The sequence below is a fragment of the Toxotes jaculatrix genome, chromosome 18 (genome assembly GCF_017976425.1).
Source record: "Toxotes jaculatrix isolate fToxJac2 chromosome 18, fToxJac2.pri, whole genome shotgun sequence".
NCBI classification, from domain to species: Eukaryota; Metazoa; Chordata; class Actinopteri; family Toxotidae; genus Toxotes; species Toxotes jaculatrix.
Genome location: NC_054411.1, coordinates 1,153,171 through 1,172,052, shown reverse-complemented (window position 1 = coordinate 1,172,052; position 18,882 = coordinate 1,153,171). Strand labels below are relative to the sequence as shown.

General features: G+C 43.7%; 3 protein-coding genes across 5 annotated transcripts; 1 reads left to right on the top strand and 2 right to left on the bottom strand.

The window, feature by feature from the left end:
• Positions 1–1,899: 1,899 nt before the first annotated feature.
• LOC121198945 (eukaryotic translation initiation factor 1b) lies at positions 1,900–3,928 on the bottom strand. The gene is made up of 4 exons (XM_041063336.1): positions 3,746–3,928; positions 2,762–2,925; positions 2,510–2,611; positions 1,900–2,366 (listed from the first exon to the last, which is right to left on the bottom strand). The coding sequence occupies exons 1-4, from the start codon at positions 3,774–3,776 to the stop codon at positions 2,322–2,324; spliced, it is 342 nt and encodes a 113-aa protein (XP_040919270.1). The 5' UTR covers positions 3,777–3,928; the 3' UTR covers positions 1,900–2,321.
• A 2,508-nt stretch (positions 3,929–6,436) lies between these two features.
• srsf2b (serine and arginine rich splicing factor 2b) lies at positions 6,437–9,238 on the bottom strand. 3 transcript variants are annotated; one of them, XR_005896378.1, is made up of 4 exons: positions 8,641–9,238; positions 8,139–8,457; positions 7,469–7,536; positions 6,437–6,628 (listed from the first exon to the last, which is right to left on the bottom strand). XR_005896378.1 is itself a non-coding variant. In XM_041063255.1 (3 exons), the coding sequence occupies exons 1-2, from the start codon at positions 8,994–8,996 to the stop codon at positions 8,160–8,162; spliced, it is 654 nt and encodes a 217-aa protein (XP_040919189.1). In that variant the 5' UTR covers positions 8,997–9,237; the 3' UTR covers positions 6,437–7,536; positions 8,139–8,159. The 3 variants fall into 3 exon arrangements, 2 of the variants coding, with proteins under 2 accessions (XP_040919189.1, XP_040919190.1); XM_041063255.1 differs by having other exon boundaries at positions 6,437–7,536; positions 8,641–9,237; XM_041063256.1 differs by having other exon boundaries at positions 6,437–7,536; positions 8,139–8,445; positions 8,641–9,237.
• Positions 9,239–10,036: 798 nt separating this feature from the next.
• Positions 10,037–18,050, top strand: mfsd11 (major facilitator superfamily domain containing 11). Its single transcript, XM_041063254.1, has 15 exons — positions 10,037–10,278; positions 10,898–11,062; positions 11,165–11,220; positions 11,924–12,031; positions 12,121–12,200; positions 12,292–12,388; positions 12,497–12,555; positions 12,679–12,835; positions 14,163–14,206; positions 14,298–14,363; positions 14,456–14,581; positions 14,728–14,902; positions 15,282–15,417; positions 15,536–15,707; positions 15,808–18,050. Exons 2-14 carry the CDS (start codon positions 10,967–10,969, stop codon positions 15,695–15,697), a joined length of 1,362 nt encoding a protein of 453 aa, XP_040919188.1. The 5' UTR covers positions 10,037–10,278; positions 10,898–10,966; the 3' UTR covers positions 15,698–15,707; positions 15,808–18,050.
• The last annotated feature ends 832 nt before the right edge of the window (positions 18,051–18,882 follow it).

Below are 18,882 nucleotides of genomic sequence, written 5' to 3'. Positions count from 1 at the left end.
ATTGCTTTGGCTTTTGACTTAATTGCTGATTTCAGGTTGCTGCTGATACAGAGGACCGGAGCAGCTAATGTTAGGAACGCTGCTGCGGTGTGTTCCGTGCTCTCAGAGTCCGTTTATTGTGTGAATACTAGGCTACAATTTTATTTGGTCTCATTTTTCTGTTTAAAAAGTCCGACATTGCATGGACAGAGCAGCTCCGTCAGTCAGCGGCAGCTGCTGTTTGTGTGCTGCTGTAACTGTAAGTGGATAGTGGATGGAGGCAGCGGTGAAAGCCGGTAAATATTAAATATTGCTCCGAGCTAAGTGGGCGGGTTCTCGGCCGGCTGACCCGTAGAGTAACCGCCTCTCCGCCAAATATGGAAAGCACACTCCCACTAAAATCCAAGATGGCGCAGCTCCAATGCCCATGGTTTGGTCACAAAACCGACTCCCCGAAACCAAAGGGTGACGTCACGGGTGCTACGTCCATGTCTTATACAGTCTATGTGTGATCCCCATTTGTTTTCAGAGCAGCACCAGTTCTCAATACACCTGAACACCGTTTTTCGGGTCGTTGAGCATCTGAAGCGCCAGCTGCCACAGCCACAGCTGTAGGTCTCCTGGTTTTATATATGAATTAACATTTTACTCCACTTCGATCTCTGTTCAGTACGTTATATATGAGGGCAGATTATTGGTTGGTGAAAATTCTTTGCACTGCAGTAATTATTTTTAGAGCAATACTGTCATCAAACTAAACATGGAGTAGAAATGTTTTATTACAGAATGGAAATACCCAGGTAAAGTAACAATCTCAAAATTGTACAGTGTACACTGTGTAAACTATAAACGTACAGTGTTTAAGTGAATGTACTTGGTCCCATGATCCCCATGCTCATGTAGTAACAAGTGTGTCAGCAGTGTGGTCCAGTTTAAAAACACAAGATGTGTAGATGTACTTCAGCTCTTCTGATGTGAAATGCTGTGTGAGTACAACTTAGTGTTCTTTCATGTGCAGGAAATATAGGAAAACCTTAGAAAAATGACAACACAAGGCAAAAAAACCCAAAACAGGACAGGCTTATCAACTGCAGAAATTTTATTGAACCAAATATGTGGATTTTGCAAAACAGACTTGCTGTCCATTACCTTCAGTCACAGGAGCACAGTGTGACCTGGCCATGGCTTTAATTTTTACTGTATTACTTCAGCATCACTAAATCTTAACTTGTATTTATAAATTATTGCATTATAAGAAATTAAAGATTCAAGTGTCTATAACCACAGGTTTGGTACCAGGTTTGTTCTTTTACCAAACCAGACAGCTGGTCAAATGCCAGAGTAGCAAACTAACTTCATTTACCAGTAAATCCAGAACTACCTGATTTTACCACTTAGAAACACCCAAGCCTTAGACCCATCAGACCAAACTTGAGCCAAAGATTACCAGCATTTGACTTAATTTGCCCACTCTAGAGGGTTCATCTGATCACATAATGAAATGACTCAGCCATCCACATCACAGGTCTTGCTTTGATCAAAATAAGACCAGAGAACACCCACTTAGTTTTGAAAGTTGCAATGGCAGCAAAACAATAAAAAGTAATTAGAAAAATGTGCCATTAAAAAAAAACAAAAACCATTTCCAGGTGGGGTGGACACAGTCAGTACTTCACACAATCTCTGCTCTGTAATCTGAGAGCAGGCAGCTGGACTTGTAAACACCACCAGTGGGAACAGACTGAAAAGAGGGAAATCTTATTGATGAATTGAACCCCCTCCTCCCCCCCCATCCTCCTGCAAGCTTTGCTCTTCTAAAGCCACCCACTTCATCAGTAAACACTGTTATAACACCTATGGCCCTCCTGAGCACACTAAGCCCCCACCCCATGCCCCATGACACCACTCCACTCCAACATATGGAGACTCATCGTTTTATTGAAACACCTTGAAGTACAAAACAAAAAAGTTACATGAAAACGGTGCCTCCTTATTGTGGCACAAGACCTAAAAAGAAAAAATTAAAAAGGAAATAAGGGGAAAAGGAAGGAGGAAGTGTGTGTAGGAGGGTCATCACCACTCATCCCTGATGTTGTGTGGCGCTGCTGCAGTGGTGTGTCTTTGTGAGAGCGAGCCTGCCCCCTGGTGTTGTAGGGGGGCGGTGGTGTTACAGAGTCCCATGTTTGTCAGAGGTAATTCACGTGTTAGCTAATAGGAGCTGGTGGGGCTGCAAGGGGGGAGAGGGGGGAGGAAGAGCAACAGCAGCACATAGGAGGAGGGGGAGGGGAGGGGGAGTTTAATGGTCTTCTGGGAGAGGTGGGGAGAGGGCCAATTTGCAGCTTCTAGAAGCCGTGGACTTTGAGCTGCTCCTCCTTGGCCAGGTCAATCTGCAAAGATGGAAGAGAGATGATAAATGAAATGACCTCTGAACTCTAGCCTGTGTCGCAGTCCCCAAATCTGCAGTGTTTCCCACAATGCAGGAATATACCACATGGCCCGACCTGATATTTCTTAACGATACAAGACCTACCTCAATGAGGAACTGGCAGATATTCTTGCGCTGGTCTCCCTGTAGCTGAATCACTTCACCATACTCTGGGTGCTCAATCACTGTCCCATTGCAGGCAAACTTCTGTTAGGGTCAAAAAGAGCAAAAATAATGAGCCAGTGCTAATAATAAAATAAAAATTAATGTGTTAAGTGTTAATGCCAGTCTGCCTAGAGGGATGACAACTCTAGAAATGCATAAAAAGCATTTCAACACCCCACCCAAAGGCACTACCTTCTTGAAGGCCTTGACTAGCTTCTTCTTGTCATAGTCGGCAGAGATGCCCTGGACAGTGGTGAGGGTCTTCCTGCCGTTCCGCTGTTGGATTCTTATGTGGATGTAGTCCTCTGTCCCGGCTGGGAGGCGGTCATCACCCTTAGTTGCATCAGCAAAGGGGTCTGGAAGGGAGAGGGGGTAGAGGAACAGCATTGTAAGAGCAACTACAATAAAACACAGCTTAAAAGACAAAGGTTAAGCTAATGAAGAGCTAATACCATCACTGTACATGGATGATCTGTCATAACCAGTTCATTTACCATTCTATATTACTGTTTGTCATATTTTGCCCATGCTCCCTCTGTTCTAAAGACAACGCTGCCAAATCAACTGCACATCCTGCCCGAGTTTTCCTCTCGTAGATCTCTTTGGAAGTGTCATATTGCAAATGAAGAACTGCGCAGACGTACAAGCTAAATATACAGCTTAACAGCTTACCTAGGTCTGGCAGCGTTTGTCAGCCACTGCTAAGCGGTACCCTAGCCAACGAACACGACTGTTCGGAATAATAGCAAAGTCATGACACGCTATCTTTCATTTCCACTACGTGGATCAAAGCCTAAGTGCCATATACCTAATTTAAATAGATCTTAACCTATTTTTCTCCCAGCAGAACTACTATCTCCGCACCGAAGCCACCATACCTTAAGAATAAGCTAATGCGTTAGCAGCAAAATGTACGACTAATGGCGGCCGTTTTAACGCTAGCAGAGACCAGCTAGTTGATTTGAGTCGAGATCATCAACTATGTACATGAAAGATCGAACGGTGAGTTAAGATATTAATGATAATCCAGCCATTTTGAATATCAAGTATTAAAAAGCCTAATGGCCGTCAATGCGAATTAAACCTCGACGCAAGTTAAAAGCTTAACGTTAGCTTCGCTAGCACTCGCCCTTCCCCCACCTTGCCTCACTGTTCCGTTTGATAAAAACCACTTACCAAAGGTTTGGAGGTTCTGGATAGCGGACATACGATAAGATTTGCTTTCCTTTCGGATAATAACTTGGTTAGCGAGCGGTTCGTCGGCTAACTTTGACTTTTATGTCGTTTCTGGTTTTCGCCTTTTCGCGGGGAGAACGCTCGGCTCTACTACCACAGCTCTCACAAAATGGAGACCGTTGAGGTTGGAGGACTGGAAAACAAGCCTTTATAGCCCCGCCCCGAAACCAGCGTCAGCTCGTCCCTGACGTACAAATCGGACGTGCTCGGCAGCCACGCCCGTTCTCAACATTACTGGAAAGGTGACGTCACCATGTCAGAATATAGTCAACTTCACAACAGGAAAATGACCAAAACTTATTAGTGCATTTGTAAAATACTCAAAAACAATTATTCTTTATGTTCTATTTTGTTTTAGAACAATTAACCTCTGGGAAACTTCAATAGGATTCACTGCTCAGAGGTTATTGCTTCAGTCTGTGAACAGGAATGGATTTCTTTGTTTACATTATACAATGTTTTCAGGGAGCCCTTATAGTTACAGATATCTTAATCCAGTAGTCAGATAACAAGTCCAAAGCACGTGTGAAGGATTAGCAGGAGAGCCTTTACATCTCTGTAAAAGTTAGGGCACATTTTTGCTAATTTGCCATTAAACTTGTGCTGTGCACATATGGAGCATGAGTGCTCAAGGCCCAGCGTGTAATCCCACCTGTCGTCAAGGGGAAATTCGTCTTGTGTCATGTTCTTGGTGTAAGCTAGTAGGCTCAGGTTGGCTTAGCTGAGTGAGTTGTGTATAACTTGGATGTGACTAGAGCTTCAAGAGGTCATCTAGAGGAGACAGAGGGAACGATTAGAAAAACGAGGGAACATGTTTTTCAACAAAATGATGTGGTAGAAATGAAACAGAGTTGAGCTCGCCAAATTGTTTAGAAGAAAGGTCTGCAAAGGATGAGAAAATTCCACTGTTGTAGAGGTTGTTTATGAAGTTCATACCCTGTGAAGGAGCAAGGAGACAGCCTTTAAATGGTTTTAGATATTTAGGCCGTACATGTCATCCAGAGATTTAGTGACAAACATTTCCATTTAATTCTTTTATTGTCCCAGCTGAAGGAAAAGGGGAAGGTTGAAGGCTGAAAGAAATATACACGTCATAGAACATTTTTAACTTCTGAACACCCGTTACCTCATCAACCCCTATATCTTCATAAATAAAGAAATAAATACAAACAACAAAAATAAATGATAGTAGAATGTGCCCATTGTTACATGTATCAGCAGCTGCAGCTTTACTTGCTAGTTTGCTAGCTAAGTTAGCCCTAGTTGTCCCAGCTTGTACATTTTTGTACTTTTTTTTTGCTGACTCATATTGTTGTCAACAAAGCTCACCTTTTAGTTTTGTCTAAGCATGAGGTGATTAATCATAAGGAATGTACAGTTAAAGTGTTTTACAGTGGACAGTGAAGGGGAGACCCTCTGCCTCATGTCTCCACACAACGTTGTCAAAGTCCTCTGAGGAGCTCAGTTTTAACTTCATCTGTCACCACAGCCTGCTGTCTTATCCAGGAGTTGTTTTACAGACTTCAGATGCTGACTTATCCGACGAGGTCTCCTCCTCAGGTTTCCTTCTGACTCGTCTATGTAGACCCTGTTTGTTCAAGCAGCGCTGCACAGTGGAAGGGTGCACCATCACTCCTGTGTCAGCTAAGCCTTCCTGCAGGTCCTTTGCAGTCATATGGGGGTTTTGCGTTGCCTTTCTGCCCAGAAGATGCGCAGTTTTATCTGAAATTTTTCTTGGTCTTCCAGATCTTGGCTTGACTTCCACAGTTCCCCTTAACTTCCATTTCTTAATGACATTCCGGATGGTAGAAATTGAGAACCCGAAGCGCTTTGATATCTTTTTATAGCCTTCACCTGCTTTGTAGGCATCAATCAGCTTCATTTTCAGATCCTCACTCAGTTCAACAGAGGAGCCCATGGTTGTTAAGCTGTTACCATGTGATGTTTGCTTGGCCTGGTCAATCTGCAAAGAAGAATATATATATACATATATTTATGCTCTTGATTCTGTGTGAACGCACCGTAACGAACCGTTTATCTGCACCTGGCTGCTCGTGATTACGGTTTAAACAGTATGACATGAACGTGGCATTAGATAACATCTGTACCCCCCTCACCTGTGCTATTACACCGGGAGGGGGCGGAGGAATAACGGTCAAATTTAAACCTCAACCACGTCGTTTCCACGGCTTTACGAGCTGGAAACAAAACACACGCTTCCTCCTGTTCGGTTTTATACGAACACTGTGTGTCACATTGTGTGTAGGACAAATGAACAGTTAACACCGGGACTGGACGGTGAAAGTGTGTTTTTTCATTGATTTTATTTAGCTTCATCCACCTTCGCTCACGGCTCAGTTTCATCAGAGTGACTTACCGAAGTTTCTGGACGCAGCACAGACGATAAGAGTCGCTGTCATTTCCATGAACAACTTCTTATTTCTGATGTTCGCCTTTTATCGGAAAAGACGCTCGGGTCGTCTCAGACAGATCGACCCTTCTTCCCTTTTTTTTGCGGTTGACAAACAGCGAGATGGTGCAATACCGCCACCAACCGGTGTGGAGTGTGGCTCGGGAATTCATTTAAGATGTCAACAAACATTAACTGCAAAATGAACTGAGACGTTTGTAGTGAAAACACCAAATCTTTAATGAAACCACATGGGAAAAACATTTCATTGTACAAAGGGTGAGACTGTAGCGACCGTACCACTGGCAGTCACAGGGGCTTTCTGGAGAATACTGGATACATCCAAGCACTCAGCAGAGCAACACGTCACCTTAACAGCTAACCAGCAATACTCAACTGCTACACAACTGCGCCTAGTGCACAAAAAAAAACATACGAGCAGGATTAGGATCAAAAACGAAAGAGAACACAACGCTGCGTCTGAGTCCAGTGAAGGACGTCCTGTAAAATGAAACTAATGACTGAGGGAGACGAGTTCTGCTCATCTGACCTGACACCTTCAGACTGATGAGGTTCAGACACACTGTACATCCCCACTCATTTTACTGGGATTATATTTAACCCAGGGGCTAGAATGCACTGCTTTTCCAATTAAAGAGAATTTAATTTAAAGTTTTTGAGAGATTATTTCAGTTTAATAAACAATTAGAAAAATGCAATAAGAGCAAAATTTCTTCATGCAGGTTATGAAAGATAGAAAATGGCTTTTTGTGATGGTTTAAAAAGAAGCCCTGACAATTAGGTCCTGATATGTTGATGCCACATTAATGTGCTAGCCAGTTAACTTTGGGCTAACTTTGACCTTTAGGAATTGCACTGGGCACTTTTACATTGTACTAGGTTGAGACAATGCACTAAGATAATTACATGTGTCAAAGATAAAAGGCATCCAGGATCAGAAATGTTAGGCTAAGAAAGGCCAGGACACCCAAAGAAAGCCAGACTAAGGTGAACTGGCTTCATGATACAGGCTGCAGAGAGAGGAACTGAAAGCACAGGGCCAACATAGATGCTGCAGAACACTTATATTATCATGTGAACCTGTTTGAAAGCCAAGTCTGAGCAAAAAATCTTCTCCACATCAAATCACAACTTAAAAATCAGAAACATGTTGTTAAAAGGAAAATAAAATCAAAAAGCTTTTCTGAGGCCAAACAAATAAAACAGACCAAAGCATGAAAGACAGTAATAACCTTTCACAGCTGGGCACTGTTGCTTGTGTGGGATTCTGTCTGAGAAGGTCTGAAGTCGTCACCTGAAACTGTCAAAACAAACAGAAATTAGGGACATTTTTTCTTTACAAACCCCTTAGAACACAACGTCAACTAGGACTGGGCCGGTGTGTGTATTTAATGTTTGTTGTTTTCAGCAGTTACCCTTTTTTTAAAATGTATTTGTCCCACAGGGGACAAATACAGTTCTTGATTGACTGATTGATTGTTACTTTGAAGTCAGATATACCTTCCTGCCTTTTTTTGTGTTACTTTTCAACCATTTCAAATATCCATTCTGACAATCCATTAATTGTTGAAGTGACCCAACATCCTGAAATGTGTGGATTTGATGCTTCTTTCTTTCAGGCAGGAAAGACATTATGTTGCTTCGTGGGAACCTGTGAGGCCGGAGTGTTTTGGGGATCTCCTATAGGACAATTGGAAGACAATTAATGCCAGAGGGCTGACAGACAGACGTACCCCAACACTGACTGCCTCCACCCTGCTGCACAGAAACCCTCAGCAACAGCAGCAGGCGGCCTGCGGGCAGCTCACCATACACCTAATGCTGGACTGTCTGGACCTCAGGGACCAACACTGGAAACAAAACTTTGTGTTTGTTTAAGATCAACATCTCATCAAAACTCACCTGCTGCTGTTGTCCTGAGCTCTACGGGGTTTGGCCTCCATTTTCTGCTGCTGACTTGGGCAGGCTTTTAGACCTAGATCTAGACCCTCTTTTGGAGGAAGGGGTACGGCTTCTCGACCTAGACTTTGACCGGGACCTGGATCTTGATCTGGAATGTGAATGGGACTTGGCCTTGGTCTTCTTGCTCCTGGGAGAGTGGGACTTGGATCTGGAGTAGGACCGGGACCTGGACCTGCTGGAGCGGGATCGGCTCCGGGAACGAGAGCGGCTCCTGCTTCGGGATCTGCTGCGTCTCCTGCGTCTGGGGCTGGGGGAACAGCTGGATACATTCAGTGGGTTCAGTTATCATCTACAGCATGAAAACAGCTGGATCTGCACTGAATGAACTGTGACCTGCGCACAGATATTTAATCAGCAGACTGGATCTTGCTAGTTTGTGGAGTCCGGTATCTATGTTCGTCCAACACAAACTTTCTAACAAACGGCCAGTACTTATTCTTACCTTCTGCTTCGGCGTCCCCCGTATCTCCGCGTCGGTCCTCCTCGCCTCCCTCCACCGTAGTGGGAGTCAGGAGGTCTGCCGTACCGGGCCATCTGAACCCGCAGCTCCCGTCCATCCAGGAGCGCACCGTCCATGGCGTCCATCGCATCTTCTGCGTCCCGTTTGTCGTGGAACCGCACAAAAGCGAAACCCCGGCTTTCTTTAGTGTAGCGGTCTCGGGGAATGTAGACGTCCCCTACCCGGCCATACTTCTCGAACACACGCCGGAGGGTTTCGGGCGATGTGCGGTAGGTGAGGTTGTCCACTTTGAGGGAAGTCATGCCGTCGACGTCCGGCGGTGGCCTACCGTAACTCATGGTGATTAACCTGCGAGGCCTGGCAGCCCTCCTCAAAACACTTTATATCTCGGTTACGATACGATCTGCCTGTAAAAGTCCGGAGACCACAGACAGAGTGTGTGTTTACTCGGATCACTCCGCCTGCTGGGTTTGAAGATGGCCAGTCACACGATCACCAGCCGCCGGTTCCAGCTCGGGTCCGTCCGCTGCCCCGAACCAGCGAGGTGAACTTCTTCTTCTTCTACAGCACAAAGTTGCTGCTCCTCAGAATCATGTTTGTCACGTCGCCGCCCTCTTGTGGAATTAAGTTAATTTTATTTTCAAAATAAGTGAGCAAACAATATAAAACTATTTATTTACTGTACAAATTCTACCTGATTAGTCATATCATACGTATGACCATGTTATATATCCACATGTGTAACACGAATCCCCCTTTTCCTTGTCTGGTTAAGCTGTTTTTGGTGTTTTTATTTAATTATGCAATTGTTGGTAAGACCTATATGCTCTACCCCGGCTCTTCTTTATTTTATTCTTTAATGTATTGTTTGTTTGTATAACTGTAATTTGACTGGTTTTAAATGATCTTGACGTTACACTTTAATCTAATCTGTGAACTTATTTTTGTTTGTCTTTCGTACTCGTTGGAAAAAACACTTATTTTTCAGGGAGTTTTTTTCCACATTGATTCATTATATTTCGGTGTACTTAGTACATTTTAATGTTTTGACCGGAAGTTGTGCATTTTAACTTGTTGTGCTAATTAGCTAGCTTGCTAGCTATAGCGTTACCCCAAAGACGAACAGTTCCTGTGTGTTTTTAAAACAAGAAATCACTTATTATTCATAAAATATTATTTAGATGTAGTGGTCTTTTCGCCTGTCTTTGTACGGTGTTTATTACTGAACAGCCGCCCTGAAATAGAAAACAGTTTCCGTAAACAAACAAGACAAAACTGGATTGGTCTAAGCAGATTCGCTGCGAGTAACGTTCCCCTGTACATAGCGTTTGCATATCTGCGAGTTCATGCTAAAAACGCAACTAAGCTAACTAGTCAGCTGATTCATTCACATGACAGCCCTTTCGAGTTTCGGTCCTGTTTACCGGTGCTGTGGAAGTGCTTCAGAGAATCGGTTCCACGTCGTAAACCATCATGTTAAAGTTCGTTTAGCACACGGAGAAGACGAATGGCAGAGGATATCGGACGGTCCACAAATAGCTAACTATGCTACTGAAAACACACTGAGTCCGCACAAAGAGCAGCAGCCAGGGTTAGCTTACACGGCTTCGGCACTGCTGGGTAAGTTGTTTTCCTAAGCTTGACATTACACATACGAAAAGACACATCTGTCTCTTGGGATCAGCAGTTGTCTCGATCCTTTCCTCCTCTTCTTAAAAATCGAACACCGAAGACAAACCGCCTTTAGACAACCCTTCACCTAAATGCTCCTTTGCTCACAGTCCGACATAATATCTGATAGAACATACATTCATGTCTTATGGTAATCCAAACGACCCAGTTTATAATTTGACATAATATATAATACATTAACCCAACAACACTTCTTTTAAGGCAGTTTAACTCCACCAGAACACATCGAAATGGGAGGCGGCGAGCTGTGAAAATCAGTTCTAAAAGTTGTTATTTTAGCGTAATGAAGTTGTTTCTATGTGACTTATTAATGGCCGAAGTAATTATTGTATGTTGTCAAGTCATAAATGTTGGGTATCATTTATTATTCCTCACACTGTTTTAAGTGCGTATGTGTTTGTTATAAAATAACAGTTTTTTGAAAGGAGTTTGGTTGAAAGAGAGGAAAGTACTTTATTTCTCACCAAGTAGTGTTAAAATGAGTGCATTAAAGTTTCTTGGACATCACTTGTCTGATTGGTACTTCTTCTTGTCCTTCTGTTCTCAGATGCATTGTTGATTCCAGTAGATTTTTTTTGTACTCACTTCCTGAAGCAACTGGCAAACAGCATCCAAAATGAGTCCAGAGGGGAAGAGGCTTTTAAACATCATTATCCTAGGCTTCGGCTTTATGTTTATGTTCACTGCTTTTCAAACATGTGGCAATATAGAGGTAGGTTGTATTTACTGATGCACATTCCAGACTGATCACATATCACCTAAGATAAGAAAACCCAGACTGTCATTCCTCAGTCATCTTTCTTCGTCTTTACAGCAAACAGTGATCAAGAGCTTCAACAGCACTGAGTTCCATGGCAGCGGATACACGAGGTAAACGGCCACATGCACTGACTGTGTTACATTATATTCCACTGATGCTGCAGCACGCAGTATGTGTACAGATGTTAGGCTGAGTGGTAGAGCTGTGGTTTCATTGACTTGAAGACTTTGCCAGCGTCGACACAGACGTTGGACCTTCTATAATCAAATCAATCGCGCTCAGAAATCCCTGAAAGATAATCGAATCTTGGGCAAACCGTTTTAGGGAACAAGGTTTACTCTGAGTTCAGTGTGTAGCAGTAAGTCTGGATTTCAGGAAATATCCTATCCATGTTATAGTGTATGTAAAATTAGGTTTTTACTGTTTTAGCTGGTCGAGTTGGAACTGGTTTTATCTATCACAACTACCCAGAATGAGAAAGTGAGACCTTCAGTGTTTGTTTTGTCCATGTAAAAGTCCAATTCTCAAAGTTATGGAAAATAAATGAAAAGAATTTAAAGAAAAAGCAGAAGCTGGAACCATGAAATGTTCTGTGTTTTTTATTGCCAGGTGTCGTTAGATTCCACCTCTGGTCTTTGTGATGCTCATTTTTCCATTTTTAGGTGGTTTATGTTTGTGTAAATGAATCTAAGTGTACTTTTGTTTGCAAACTTGTTTTGTCTTAAGTGAATGAATTGAAATTCATTTGTTTAAATCACACCTGAGCAGAGTCCTTTACCACACACATTAACTGTGCTGCTGTCTGTCACTCAGCATGGCCATCATCTACGGCGTCTTCTCTGCATCCAACCTGATCGCTCCTTCAGTGGTGACTGTCATTGGACCACAGTTATCGATGTTCATCAGTGGCCTTTTCTACAGGTAAGCGCACACTGACTAACACTTTCCCTGCCCCCACTTTTCCCATGCTAAATCGTTCCTCTAATGAGTTTTCAAATTGTTTTCTACAGCGGCTACATTGCTATGTTCATTTACCCGTACACTTGGAGCTTCTACACTGCGTCTGTGTTGGTTGGAATAGGAGCAGCAGGTAACACGACGTTATCCAACAACCTTTTTCACTCGGGAACTAGTCCTCTGTTGCTTGTATGTGTGTTGACCTTTTCATTTTTGCTCTCTAGTGCTGTGGACGGCTCAGGGAAATGTGCTCGCCATCAACTCCTCTGACCACACCATTGGAAGAAACAGTGGAATATTTTGGGCGCTCCTGCAGTTCAGGTGAAAGCTTTTTCCCAGCATGCACTTAAGTCTAGCTGAGTTTTATGGAGAGCTGTGTTTTTTCAACTGTACAGCAGCCACTGAAGAACTCCCTTTGTCTCCCTGCAGCTTATTCTTTGGAAACCTCTACATATACTGTGCCTGGCACGGACATGTTCACATAACAGGTGGGAAATCTCTGCCTCTTCTGTGCTTCATGAGTTTATTGCTATTCATAGGTTAGAAGTTCCTGTGCTGACTTCTCATGAGAGGTTTAATTTTAAGAGTGTGACTCATGTTGTGTGTCTCAGACAAAGACCGTCAGACGGTGTTCATCTCTCTCACGGTGATCAGCCTGGTCGGCTGCTTCCTCTTCTTTCTGATCCGGAAGCCTGACCCTGAATCCTCTTCCTCTGAGGCGTCGGAGTCGCTGCTGCAGGCCGAATCCACGGACAGCTCCACAGCTGTGTGAGTTTACTGATTCGTTTACTTCACTGAGGCGATGAACATTGGTTACATTTCTGAAAATATGCCTGACTTACCCTAAAGTCAGTATCATTCCACACAGTACAAGAAGACAGTGCTGTGCAATAATACTGCACAATAAAACATATCAGTGCTATAAAGGAGCATAATATCATATAATACAGCACGAGAAGACAGTAAAATACAATAAGAGCACCAACGTTTTACTGTAAAATAGCTCGACATTATTTGCACCAGCACAGATGAACAGGAGCACATGACCCCGAGCACACTCCTTTAATTTAGTGGAGGAATTCTGGCCACAGCTACTTTTCCTCCTGAGCAGGAGAAGATCTCTCAGGTGGATTTTCAGTTGAGGTTTGATTTAGTAAAAGGACTGAGGGAAGGAGGAGCCATATTGTTTATTTTCAGGATTTCCTGGAGAGTCCTGGAAAACCTGGCAGTTTGTCTGTATGTCACTTCTGAGTCATGGAAAAGTCCTGGAAAGTTAGGAAACTGAGCAAAAAGTCCTGGAGACACTTTATCAAGTCAAATGTTATATATAAAACCCAACATCACAAATGTTCCTGAAGGAGTTTTACGATCTGTGCAGCATGTGACGCCATGATCTGTCCTTAGACCCTGGAATCAGAGAAAAACCAACCCTAATTACTTCATAGCAGCAATGTAACTCTGCAACTACTGGACTAAAATGACTAGAAGCCAATGGATTCTTAGAACGGTATAAAAAATGTTTTCTAAGTTTCTAACAGTGCGATGCAAAGCACACAGGGGGATTTCTGAGTGTTTCAGGAGGCCCAGAGCTGCACAGGGGGCCTGGAACTGGCCACTGATTATTGATATCTGTCGTGTCAACACCTTCTTCAGCCTCGACATTTTTTAATTAAGATTTCCACAAAAAAAAGTAAAGATTGTGGAAAGTAGACTGGAATTGTGCTGGATAATATGTTTTTTAAAGACGGATGGGAGACAGAAGGTCGTCCCTCCTGGAGCAGAAACAGTATTTTTTATGGGAACAGTGCAGGACGAGACAGGTGACCTTTAACTGTAAACGCTATCCTTTGTCGTCTTTCCTACATTTTTCTTTGAAACTGCTGTGATTCAGTTGCCGGAGCAACCGAGTCCAGTTTGGGGATGAGTCAAAAGGTGAAAATGTCCTAGAAAAAATATGGTCCTGTGAAAGGTGGGGGGACAGAGTCCTTTAAGACAGAGAAGTTCTAGTCTTATCTGTATCAGTACCATCATTTGACCCCTGTCAGTGGATGGCAGGCGTCTCATTTTGCCGCTGCTGTGTGTTTCCTCCTTGCAGCTCACCTCGCGCAGGCCTCTGCTCACAAGCTCTGGACGCTTTTGGTGAGTTTTCCAGAATAAACGCTTCATGAGGTTTTAACCATTTGAGCAACAGAACTGTGTCGTGTGTTAACAGCCGCCTTTTTGTTCACAGTCCAAGCGTGTAAGATATTTGTCACCAAAGAGATGCTGCTGCTGAGCATCTCCATAGGATACACAGGTGGGTGAAGTAAGAATGAGGTGTGTGGTGGATGGATGTGGAGGATGTACCTGAGTCTGAAGTCATGCAAGCTGCTCTGTGTGCTCCATCAGGCTTGGAGCTCACCTTTTACAGCGGGGTGTACGGGACGTGTATCGGAGCCATGACGCGGTTTGGCCAAGATGCAAAGAGTTTGATCGGCATCTCTGGGATTTTCATTGGCTTAGGCGAGATCCTAGGTGAGTCCTCTGAGCCGTGTCCTTTCCTACCCTTCATTTATGATGCGGTTTGTCACATGAGCTGCAGAGAGAACCAGGAAACCACCTGAAGAGAGTCACGAGGCTGCAGGTTAATTACTCTTCCTGCTTCTGCTCTGTCTGGCCAGGAGGGGGCGTGTTTGGGATGCTGAACAAGAGCAACCGGTTTGGGAGGAACCCGGTGGTGCTGCTGGGGCTCATCACTCACTACGTTGCCTTTTACCTGATTTTCCTGAACATTGCCAGCGACGCTCCTCTGGCCCCGGAGGCAGGAACAGACCTGCAGGCCTACATCAGCCCCAGGTACGAAGAACTCCGCTCGGTTCAGACTGGCTTTAATCCAGAGCTCCTCTTTACTGCTGTCTGAACCAGAACTGTCACATTTCATCATGGCCTGTGCTGCGTGTGCTCTTAAACTTGTGGGAGTTCACACTGCAATTAGTAAGTAAAACGAAATGTTTGAATCTTGTACATCCTAAACATTTCAGATAAAAAGAAAATTCACTCTGGACATCTGGAGAAGGAGCTTCGTGCTCATTCACTGACTTATTTTTGAGTAAATAACACTGAAGACAAACTACTTGTACTGTGCACACGCTCCTTCTTTTGTCACGTGGTTGTACAGCCGCAGTCCAGGCGCCTCTTGTTAACTGTGATGTTTGTGTTGATGTTTGCGGTTCAGTGTCGGCGTGGCGTTCCTCTGCAGCTTCCTGCTCGGTTTGGGCGACAGCTGCTTCAACACTCAGCTTCTCAGCATCATTGGCTTCATGTTCCGGAACAACAGCGCTCCCGCCTTCGCCGTCTTCAAGTTCATCCAGGTGACGTTTAAATCCGGCACGCTGCGACAGTGACACACGTTGAGTTACAGCAGTGAAAATAAAATGTGGAAGACGATATTTCCCTTTAAGTTTCATTCATGTATCACTTCCTCCGCAGTCCATCATGGCCGCTCTGGCCTTCTTCTACAGTAACTACCTGCTGCTGCACTGGCAGCTGCTCATCCTGGTCCTGGTAGGTTTTCTGGGCTCGATGTCCTTCTTCGTGGCCGAGTGGGTGGCCGAGTCCAACAGGCGGGAATCGGACTACGACAGCATCTGATCTGTTTCCGGTGAGGATGAGGAGGGCACAGCTGGAGATGTTCGGCTCTGCACAGGTATCCCAGCCTCTGCTAACAGAGACTCACACTGTGGTATGTTTGTTTTTTCCAGAGCGACCCGGTCTGTGTGGAGCCTGGCCGTGGCTGCGGGAGAGCCAGAGTCAGACGTTCATCTCCATCTCAACATTTATCTGTACTAAATCAAAAGGCATGAGGAGGTACTGTGTGCACACCAGATATACCTCATTTTGTTTCTTTCCAGGCCTTTCCTTCATCATTTTGTGCGCACAGCTTTGTAATCAGTCTGAACAAAACACGATGACATACTTGGCATGACGGGTAGAGATTTGTTAATGAAGTATCGAGCACTTTTCATTCAAGGCCTTTCAGCAATGATATAAAATAATGGGCCCACTGCGAGTGCCTGTACTGAGAGGTCCTGAGGAGTAACGCTGACTTTGTTGTGAACCAGCTGCAGGTTTTAATGTTTGCAGCTGCTCTGGCTGCATGTGCAGATAAATCTGGTTTTTCTTTTTCCTCATCAAATCCCACGAAAAGACCAGAACCTCCACTCAGTGTGTGTGTGTGTGTGTGTGTTCATCACCATGAACACACACACACTGTAGTTTTATTCTGACTCAGTCCCACACACAAAAAATGACACAAAAACCAAACTGTATATTGGTGAGGTGTTTTTAAAGATTTAAGTCTTCAGGCTCGGAGCTGAGAGCCACAGACACGTTGTCTGAACACACACCGGGACACATTACTGGTTTTTGGCTTTTCGTGGGATTCGATGATGATGTGAATTAAACCATCCCAGCCTGATCCTTTCAAAGGTCTTCCACTCTCTTGTGGGACACCTCCTGCACTCTCAAAAGCTTGCTCTGCACACAGATTCAGCCTAGAGACCGAACAGCTGCTCCTGGGCTCCATACATCTCTGATAAGTCCACATGAAGCAGGTGTGTTGTGTCTCCACTGCTGCTGCAGTCACAGGGTGATGGCAACCTCAAAAAGGACTTTAACAACAAATGCTCTGAAATCTCAAGTCGTTTACCAGCCAAGCCTTTTTCAGCTTTGGCTGTGTGACAGTGACTTTGACTTAATGACATCACAGGAAGTGGGAGTGGAGCAGTTTAAAGGGAAACATTATCAAGAAACTGAACCCTGTCCTTTAACTTTTGTTTGAGAGTGAAATCCGTTTTTGTCCTCACACTTTTCTTATGCTGTTTTTCTCATCTGGATATTCCCTCATCATGCACCCTGTGATACATAATAGGTTTAGCCGTAATAAGATCTGGGGCGTCTTAAAGACGACCCGTGACTCTGCATTCCAAGAAACTTCTCATAATTGAAAGTGGGTGACAGCATTTAGTTCAGATGAAATTAAGCGGATCTGTTTGGTTTGTGCTGTTTTTTTCTCTTTGATCGAATGTGTTTCAAGGGGACATGTGAAACAACGTGATGGTAAATCAGGAAGAAACTGCAGGTCAGGGTCCAAAAACCCTGGTTCCTACAGTTCCCATAATGCATCTGTCAAACCCTCCCTGTCTGGTAAATGTCTGCATCTTTTAAACTCCTCTCAACCTGTTTGTAACACAGACAGACCCTGGAGCATTAAGGACCAATCACGATGAAGAAATTAATCTTAATTTTAAAATCAGTGGAATGTGCCGACCTGTCTGCCTGCATGTGGCCAAACAACAGAACTCTGTAGTACTGCCACACACAACATGTTCATGCTCACAGCATGATAAACCCTCCTGAAATAAGTTACCAAAGACCTTTACTCCGTCGGTTTTTACCTTCACTGAAAACAAACTACGCACCGCCGTGTTCATCTTTCTGTGTGGTTCCTTTACAATGAGCATTGCAGCGTCACAGAGCTGCCAACGAGGCTGCAGACGCTTCCTTTTCTGTTGAATTACCAGCATCATTACCCACTGAGGAACAGTCACTCATTTTAAACTGATCTGATGCCAAACCAACACAGTGCTGAACACAGGCCTTTACACGCTGTCTTTTCCTGACAGCTTGATGTGATGTGGTAGGAAAGGGCAACGCAGAGCTGTATCTTAGATGCTGTAGTTTTTTTTATCTTTTGTTTAAAGTGTCAGTTTATGAATTACAGTATATAATCTAGGTAATTTATTGCCAAATAAAACATGAGGGTTTGGGTTTGCTCACGTGTTTCATGTTGTGACTGCAATGGATGCAATCAATCTCAAGGATATTAAGGGAAATGCATGTGTACTTGGAAGATGATTTTATACTTGAATGTAGTAATTAAGAATGGCACCCGAACCTTTGCTTGCTTGTTTTTATTATCAATAAAATGTTATTTTGAACATTAGCTGTGTGCTTTTCCGAAATGAACCAAAGCGGTGTTTCATAATACAGAGCGTGGTTCACAAAGAGCAGCAGAAAACAGGGAACAACTGTTTCTGTGCTCAGGAAAGGCGGCACTTCTGCCCATTCCGTGAACGCAGCCTGACTCACCTCTTGTTGCCTAGCAACCGGTAACGCCGCGAGTTGATTCCAACGTGGGAATCCGCGGTGCCAAGCGGGAAACAACTAAATGCTACATCCGGTCAAAAGCTTGAAAATAAAAGCCCTCCTTTTAAGAATAAATCGTATGACACACCTGGTATCGACTTACAGTCGTCTGTCACCTCTACCTGCTCCTGATGGTGGTTCAAAGAAAAACTGAAAACTTGACATAACTGCTACCATGGTTCTGTCTTTCTCTGGAGAAGCTTTTTAAAAATGTCCCTAAAATCCCTAAAACTACAGCAGATCCAGAAACTACAGGCAGCCATACTTGTCTGTCATATAACCGCATAGGTTACTATGTTTACTGAACAGCTTTCACTACCTGAATAATTATCAAGATAAATAAGAATTTAAGAATAAGAAGATAAATACTCTACAGATATATAGAATGAAAAATTGTGACCTTAGTGACTTTGACAGTGGCCTGAATGTTGGTGTCAGACAGACTGGTTTGAGTATTTTACTGTTTCACAATATGTTGCTAAATATGGAAATAATTAGCATGATTCTGTTGAGAATAAACCTTTATGACTTTTTTTTTTTTTGCTTTACTTTGAAGGGCAGGTGCCTGTTTCCGGTGAATCTGCCCGGTTTGACGCCGCAGAGTTGCTGTTTTCTCTTGAACATTTCCA